The sequence below is a fragment of the Mesocricetus auratus genome, unplaced genomic scaffold (assembly GCF_017639785.1).
Source record: "Mesocricetus auratus isolate SY011 unplaced genomic scaffold, BCM_Maur_2.0 Super-Scaffold_100010, whole genome shotgun sequence".
Classification (NCBI taxonomy): Eukaryota; Metazoa; Chordata; class Mammalia; order Rodentia; family Cricetidae; genus Mesocricetus; species Mesocricetus auratus.
This window is the reverse complement of record NW_024429194.1, coordinates 24,582,397-24,591,315: the sequence shown is the minus strand read 5'-3', so window position 1 is coordinate 24,591,315 and position 8,919 is coordinate 24,582,397. Positions and strand designations below refer to the sequence as shown.

The 8,919-nt window shown below is 44.4% G+C and overlaps 1 protein-coding gene across 4 annotated transcripts in view; it reads right to left on the bottom strand.

Moving 5' to 3' along the window:
* Window positions 1-967: 967 nt before the first annotated feature.
* Window positions 968-8,919, bottom strand: part of LOC106022166 (peptidyl-prolyl cis-trans isomerase A) — a 32,450-nt gene continuing 24,498 nt past the window's right edge. For 3 of the 4 annotated variants that reach the window (XR_005879859.1, XR_005879860.1, XR_005879861.1), the window contains 2 exons: window positions 7,636-8,149; window positions 968-1,251 (listed from right to left, as the gene is read on the bottom strand). Coding sequence is in view for 1 of the 4 variants with exons in the window: in XM_040753164.1 (XP_040609098.1) it covers window positions 1,222-1,251 (30 nt within the window). In the remaining 3 variants the exon portion in view is untranslated. The remainder of the gene's footprint in view (window positions 1,252-7,635; window positions 8,150-8,919) is intronic. The other variant, XM_040753164.1, reaches the window with a different exon arrangement.

Below are 8,919 nucleotides of genomic sequence, written 5' to 3'. Positions count from 1 at the left end.
TCACAGGAATCAGAAAATGTAGCATGTGTACAGGAACACATGCATTACTGATGCCACCTTCAGAAAGAATGGTGACAGGTGGAGAACTGGATGGTGACCCTACACTCATATAGAAAACTCTCAAGTCCAACATGATGGCACATTCCAGGAATGTAGGCACTGGAAACTTGAGACAGGAGGATCAGGAGTTCAAGGCCTTCAGTGGCTACATAGTGAGTTTGAGGTCATTTTGGTCTACAAGAGATTCTATCTCAAAAACATTAAGGAGGGAAGAGAGGGAGGGAAAGAAGGAGGAGGGATGATGTGAAAGAAAAAACTCCCATGTAGTCCATGAGCTGTTGGGAAAATTCTACCTTCTTTTGACCATCTGAGGGACAGATGTGAGACTGGCCTGAGGACTGCCCCATCACAGAGTGAGTGGCGGGAAGAAAAAATGCAGTTCCTCAGGTTTCCATCCTTGGCCACATTCTGTCCACATGATCAGAGTCACTCTCCAGTGCCAGGTTTCCCTTTGTGTCCTCAGCTCAGGGTGTCTCGTCACTTCTCTGCACCCCTACATGTCCTAATGCTCAGCAATGTCTCCTCTAGGGCCCCCTAGACACACCCCAAACTCGTGCTGTTGACCGTAGCCGTAGTCCTGCTGCACCCTGCTTTCCTTTGCTCTCCCCTTTTATATAACGGGCTCCATGCACCCCTAACCTAGGAGTCCATCCTGCTTCTATGTTCTCTCTCACTTCCCAAATACATTCAATGCCTCCTCCTTTGAACACTAATTTTAAGTTTATTTAAAATTTTGCTTTGTTTAGCAAGGTCTACAAAATACAAGGATGCTGGTGAGCACAGAACGTTGACAGGACAGGAAGCATTAGGATGCTGATGTGGCTGTTATTGGTTGTTAACTTGACTGTCTGGGATGAGCTACACCCCAAAATTGGAGGGCACTTCTGTGATCTGGATTTTTTTTTAATTTTTTAAGGAAAGAAAACTTCTTTATTGTACACAATACAGAATGTAATGCAACTTGGCAGGATATACACAGCCCTGCACACGGGGGATGTATTTCAAACCAACTGGCAGGCTAAAGACTTTCTGCACACTCTGGAAAAGAATCAAATGAATGATTCTGATCTTGAGGCAGGAAGACATCGTGCATTTGATCAGGATTTTGATCCAGAGTGACACAGGCCTTTAATCCAGATCTTGAGGCAGGAAGACACATCTTTAATCTGGGCCACACCTTCTTCTGGAACCCTATAGAAAGATAATGGAAGAAGGAAGGGTTCATTCTTTCTTCTTTGCCTGCTGGCTCTTGCCTTGCCAGCACATCTATTCCTTCACTGACTCTGGATTCTACTATATACAGAAGACAAGATGAGACACCCAATCTCATGGAACCGAGAAACAACTAGACTCGTGGACTTTCCATTCACAGCTAGCCCTTGTTGGGCTAGTTGGACTGCAGTCTGTAAGTCATTCCAATAAAGTCCCTTTATGTGTAGGTAGATGATAGATAGATAGATGATAGATGATTTATAGAAATGATATGTAGATGACAGATAGACTGACAGACAGACAGATAGATGATTTGTAGATAGATGATAGATGATTTACAGAGATGATATGTAGATGATAGATAGACATACAGACAGATAGATTTATTCCATAAGTTCTGTGACTCTAAAGAACCCTGACTTATACAGATTTTGATGCCAGCATGGTTCTAGAGAAACAGAAGTATAAGGATGAAGCTTTTAAGTATCTTGAATAGACTTTTAAATTCACCAGCACCTTCAGGTACTGAAGCCTCTCCAGGCACTCTGTTTCCTGGGAGGTCAGAGAGCACTGAAAGTCCATGGTGTGAACTATATTACAGACTTAAAAATATAAATGCCTTCGATTATCTTTATTAATCAACTGTGAATAGCAAAGGACTTGGTGACCCTATGTATGAAACTTTTGACAGCTTGAGGGAAGATAAGGAAAAGCAGGCTGCTGGGTGATTGCTCTTATCACTCGCTAAACTAATCCAAGGATAGGAAAGAGCTGCGTGGTAAAATTAACCAACTTCACAATACGGGGAAGGACAACACTGAACTTAAAACGGACCGGCTCCAGCTGTGAATAAACAGTGTGAAGGTTTCTAAGTGTGCCCTGGAAGAGAGTCTTTTCTCTTCAGCCACAGAGTTGTGGACGATCAAACTGAAGACCTCATTATAAAGTAGCCTACATAACAGGGAAAGTTCAAGTCTCAGCCTCAGGCCGTCAGCAGGTAAAGTAAGGGTGTTAATTGCTACAGAATGGGATCTTATAACATGGGGTGGGGGTGTGTGGGACCCTATTGAGGCTGAGAACTTTGAGCCCTAGATTCTCAAGGGTTTGTCTCACCTGAGGAAGTAGAGCCCTCAGCCCCACCCCTTCCACATGCCCTTTTCACCTTTCCCTGCAGAAATGAATCCTTCAGTGTCTGGTAAACCAGCAGTGACTTTCTCTGAAGGAAATGCCAGACAAAACAATGCTGACGTCCCTCAAGGCCCGCCAATGGTTCCCTCTAGACCCAGAGTCAGACTCAAGGCAAATCGGGCTCCTAGAGGGAAGGTAGAGAGTGTAGTCCATGAGGAAGTCACTACACTACGAAGGAGCTTAATGAGTTTGCTAATTCATTCAAGCAGAGGGTCCGGGAATACATGTGGGAATGGAATTTAAGGGAGTGGGATGATGGTGGAAGGAACATAAAGCTAGATCTGGCTGAGTTTACTGATATGAGTTCTCTGAGTGGAGATTCTAGGTTTAATATGGAAGCTCACACAGTTTAAAAAAATGGTGTGAAAAGTTTGTTTGAATGATTGGCTGAAGCGTTTATTAAAAGAAGGCTCAGGAAGACTGTAAACTAGAGTGAGTGCTCTGTGAAAAACGTGATCCTCCACAATGCGAAGGCCCAGAAGACATGCCTCTCACGAGTCCTATAACATGCAAATTCATGAGAGGGGCTCCAGCACATTTGAAGAGTTTTGTTGTTGCCCTTTAGCTTGTGCCAGATCTTAGGGTTGGAGACGCTGCTGCTTAATTGGAGGAAATAAATGCAATGGGTTTAATTGGACCCCTTCACAGCATTGACTCAACGGAGACTATCACCAGGTGACCATGGCTATCTTAAGGGGAAGTGTAGACCAAACAATATTTGTAATGGCATAACCTGTAATGGTCAGCACAGACAACATGAATGTTATAGTGACATGACTCCTATGGGCCTTTGGTACTGGCTAATCGATCATGGTATTTCCAGATATGAAGTAGATAAGAAACCTACTGCTTTTCTCTTTGACCTCTTTAAGTGGAAAAATTCTCAAACAAATAAAAGAGAGGCTACATTAGATCATGTCAAAAGGTAATCCTGGCTAGTGAATCAGTCTCCAGATGATCCAGTTTGTACTCCCAGAATCCCTTGAATGAAAGAGTAGCCAGGTTCCCTCGAGGAAGAATCCTGATAAGACACCTAAAAGTTTACAGTTAACCTTTGTCCTGTTCTTCCTCAGAGGGACCTATGGCCTTTTACAAGGGCAACTGTATGCTGAGGGGGAAGGACAATCAGACTTTCCCAGGTCCATTGGATACTGGTTCTGAATTGATACTAATTCTGGGAGACCACAAGAAACATTGTTAAAGTTAAAGTAGGGGCTTAAGGAGGCCAGGTGATTAATGGAGTTTTGGCTGGTGTCTGACTCATAGTAGGTCCGATAGGTCCTCGAACTCATCCTGTGGTTAGTTCTCAGGTTCCAGATGTATAATTGGAATAGGTATACTTAGAAGTTGGCAGAGTTATCACATTGGTTCCCTGTATGGAGTGAGGCTATTATGGTTGCAAAGGCTAAATTGAAGTCTTTAAAGTTGTCTCTGCCAAAGAAAACAGTGAATCAAAAAGAATATCGCATCCCTGGAGGAACTGCAGAAATCAGTGCCACCATCAAGGACTTGGAAGATGCAGGGTGGTGGTTCCCACCACATCTCCCTTCTATCTGACCAGAAGACAGACCGTGTAGAATGACAGCTGACTATGGAAACTCAGTCAGGTAGTAACTGCAGCTGCTGTATCAGATGTAGTGGGGCATAGTATGCAGCTCCTGGTTTAGCAGATGCCTTTTTCTCAGTGCTGTCCATAAGGACCACCAGAAGTTCTTTGCTTTCAGCTGGCAAGGCCAGTCGTGCATCTTTACAGTTTGCCTCAGGGATGCATTAACTCTCCTGCCCAGTGTCATAACTTAAATAGAAGGAATCTTGGTCGCCTGTCTCTTCCACAAAATATTACACTGGTGCACTCTATTAACAACAGAATGGTGATTGGACCAAGTGAAGAGGAGGTAGCAACCAATTTGAACTCACAGGTAACATACGAGTGTCAGAGGATGGGAAATAAATCCAGCCGAATTTCAAGGACCTTCTCCCTCAGCGAAATCCTTAGGAAGCTAGAGGTGTGGGCAATGCAGAGATACTCCTTCTAAGGTGAAGTGTAAGTTATTGCACCTGGTCCCTCCCACCACCAAGAGAGAAGCCCAATGTTTAATGAGTCTATTTGGATTCTTGAGACAGCACATTCCTCACTTAGGTGTGTTACTCTCTCTCACAGGCCCAGTGACTTGGAATGACACTAGCTTTGTGTGGGGCCAGAAACAGGAGAAAGGTCTTTAACAGGTCTGGCTGCTGTGCAGGCTGCTCTACCACTTGGGCCATATATTCTAGCAGACCGTGTGGTTCTTGATGTGTCAGTGGCAGATAGGGATGCTATTTGGGGTCTACAGATGGATCACAGAAGAGACCTTTGGGATGCTGGAGTAAGGTTCTACCATCATCTGCAGATAACTATTCTTCTTTTGAGAGACAGCTCTTGGCCTGCTATTGGACCTTCATGGAAACTGAACATTTGACAATGGGCCACCAAGTAACCATGAGACCTGAACTGCCCATCATGAGCTAAGTGCTATTGGACCCATCAAGTCACAAAATATGGCATACACAGCAGTGATGTATTATCAAATTGAAGTAGTATATATGTGATTAGGCCTGAGCAAGTCCTGAAGACACAAGCAAGTTATATAAAGAAGTTGCCAAACAAATACCCAAAGGATGCACAGTCATACAACAAGGACATATGTTCAACAACATTCATTGCAGCGTTGTTTGTAATAGCCAGAACCTACAAGGAACCTAGATGCCCCTCAACCAAAGAATGGATGGAGAAAATACAATGGAGTATTACTCAATGGAAGTAAAAACAATGAAATGTTGAAATTCTCAGGCAAATGAGAATTACCATCAGAGAAACTAGGAAACAAGGAGGAATGTAAGAGAAAAATGCATAGTCCCCAAAGAAGGGGGAAGGGGCAAGAACTCCTGAGCAAATTGGGATCATGGGAGGAGAGCAGAAGGAGGTAGGAAAAAGAGAAGGGGAGAAGAGAGGGTGAGAGGAGGATATGAGGAATCAGGAAGACCGAGTCAGGGGAGGAATAGAGGAGAGTAGGAAAACAAATACCTTAATAGAAGGAAGCAGTATAGGTTTAAAGATAAATCTGGAACTAGGAAAATGTTCAGAGATCCAGAAAGATGACCCCCAACTAAGCATCTAGGCAGTAGTGTAGAGGCTGCCGTTGATGTCCTTCCCCTATAATGAGATTGATGACTGCCTTAGTTGCCATCCTAGAGCCTTCATCCAGTAGCTGATGGAAGCAGAAGCAGGCACCCACAGATGAGCACTGAGTCATATTCCTGGAATCCAGTTGTAGAGGGAAGAGTGATGAGCAAAGGAGTCAAGATCATGCTGGAGAAACCTTCAGAAACAGCTGACCTATAAGAGCACACGGACCTCAGTCATAAAGCTGGGGAACCAACATTGGATCAAACCACACCCTCTGAATGTGAGTGCCAGTTAGTTCCTCTAACAGTGGAACCAGTATTTATCCCTAGTGCACAAATGGACTTTGGGAGCCCATTCCCTATGGAGTGATACTATTTCACCCCAGATATATGGAGGAGGGCCTAGGTCCTCCCTGAAATGATGTGACAGAATTTGCTGATCCCAAATGGAAGGCCTCACCATTTTTGGGGAGTGGGTGGGGTTTGGTTAGGGGGTAGTTAAGGGGCATGGAAGGATGGGAAGGAGAGGGAACAAGGGGGATTGATATGTAAAATGATTGTAAGTTATTAAATAAAAAAAGTAGAAAAAAAAGTTGCCCAAATATCCATGGCTTCCACTCCTGTTACAATCCTGTCTGCTGCCAAGCATGCTCCTGTAGCCTCATGGGGTGTTCTCCATGATTGGTTGACTGGGGAAGATAGGATTAGGGCCTGGTTTACTGATGGTTCTGCATGTTATGCAGACACCACCCAGAACTGGACAGCTGCAGCATTATAACTCCTTTCTGGTATAGCCCTGAAAGATCCTAGTGAAGGAAAATCTTCACAGTGGGCAGAACTTCAGGCAGTTCATGTGGAAATACAGATTGTTTGGAAGAAGAAATGGCCAACTGTGCAATTATTCACTGATTCTTGAGCTGTAGCCAGTGGATTGGATGGATGGTCAGGGACTAGGAAAGAACATGAATAGAAACTGCTGAGAAAGGTATAGGGGAAGAAGTGTGTGGATAGAAGTCTCCAAATGGGCAAGCGATGTGAGGATGCTTGTGTCCATGTTAATGCTCATCAAATGTGATTTCAGCTGAGGAGGAGTTCAGTAATCGAATAGATAGGATAACTCTTCCTATGGACTGTCAGCCTCTTTCCCCAGCCGTCCCTGTCATTGCCCACCGAACACATGAACCAAGTGGCCATGGTGGTAGAGATGGGGGTTATGCATGGGCTCAACAACAGGGGCTTCCACTCACCAAGGCTGAACTTGCTACAGCTGCTGCTGAGTGCCAGATCTGCCAACAGCAGAGACCAACACTGAGCCCCAGATACGGCACCATTCCCTGGTGGCACCAACCTGGTGGCAGGTGACTACACTGAATCACTTCTTCCATGGGAGGGACAATGCTTTGTCATTTGCTGGAGTAGACAGTGAGCCCCTTCAAGGGAGAGGCAGCCATGACATAGACAATGCACCAAGCAATTGCTCCAAGCAAAACCATAGGAGTAGTTTCAGCCACATAAAGTCACTACCTTATCTCTCACAAGGACTTTTCATCATGACCATTCAAATGTATTTCTCAATCTCATTTTCACCTCAGCCTTTAGAAGCCATGGACACATGCACCTGTAGGGGGTCCCCAGGAACCCCCACTCCTGAATTATTTGATTGAAAATATTGGTTTAATTCATTCTATCTAGAGGCTTTCTCTTAAAATATCTCCTTTTTTCCATATGTATGTTTATGGACCTGTGCATCTCTACAGAGAGATGTTATCAGACAACTGTTGGATCCAAAGGAAGTTCCACTCCCTGGCTTTCAGTCCCCATGAAGCCTTTGTGGACTTATACAAAGAGGCAGGGTCTGTTTCTACAGGATGGTTTGAGCAATTTTATCTGTTCACAAACATTAATGGCTCTCAGCCATTCTCCTTCACTTTGGCAACACTGGGTGTATCAGCCATGACTACCAGCAATGCACCCCAGAGTAGCTGAAGTAGGAATGAAGCAGTGACTTACCAATCATATCCCAGAACTCATACGGTTCAAAGAGGTCTAGAGACTGGGTGACCTAGAGAGAAAATCTATCATCTTCTGAAACTCTTTTGGGGCCATAGCCCTGAAAAATTAAAGCAAACTCATGGGACCCAGGACTGCAGCTCATTCTCTTAATGGGCTCCACCCCTCTCTTCACAACTCAAGTCTGGCTGCCCATTTAGAAGCAACAATGGATTTCACATTACTTTTGCATGTCCATCAGAATGACCTGTCACCCTTCCCTTCTGTAAGCCAGGTAGTCTCAGGCCTTTTTGGTTTTGTTTTGTTTTGTTTTTTGTTTTTTCAAGACAGGATTTCTTTGTAGTTTGGAGGCTGTCCTGGCACTCACTCTGTAAACCAGGCTGGCCTCGAACTCACAGAGATCTGCCTGCCTCTGCCTCCTGTGTGCTGGGATTAAAGGCATGCGCCACCAATGCCCGGCTTAGTCTCAGCTCTTGACTCCAGTCCAAGGCCTAGTGCTGTTGACAAGTATGACCTGTGGTACAATCACATAAAAGAGGGGGCTGTCACTGTCTACTGTTCTAGAATCTTCCACTTCTACTACTTGTTATTCTTTAATGGAATAGTGATTTTGATACAGTCCTTGATGTCCCTTGGGGCTACTGTTTTTAGCTTCTCTACAGTCCTTGGATGTTCTGTGTGTACTTGATAATTGTGCATTACACAGATGAATAAATATGGCTTCATTGGGAAAGAGAATCCAGATATCTCAATGCAGATGTCAGCATACAGAAATGATGGTTCTGGTGACCATACCAGATGGTCTGACACACACCATCATGGTCCTGCATGAGCTGGGAAGTTGTCATGTGATGCTGACAGTGACATGGAACTTCCCAGAATCCATGGCTCTGAGCATATGTAGAGGCCCTGAGAGACTTATGAAAGTGGAAATGGACCTTGGCTTCTGTTTTTCTGGGAATTCTGTTCTTAGAAACAGAGACTCAAAATAAGAGACAAGAAGAGTCCCTTGTGCTATGAAGCACTGCACCCCAGAATAAGGATGGTTGTGTGGGTTGGATGTTTCTACCTCCTTTGAGTGATCCAGTACAAGATACTCTTAGCATTTGGGGGAAGGTAGAGGCAATGGGCTTTAAGTATTCATTGACCAGGTTGTGTGGTAGTTTCCTTCTAAGACGCAGGCTGAAAACAAGAAAAGAAAAAAGTAGAGGAAAGGATGAGAGGTGACTTGAAGTATGACAGCCCAAATGAGACACCATGAAATAAGAGGCTTGGTGTGTAAAA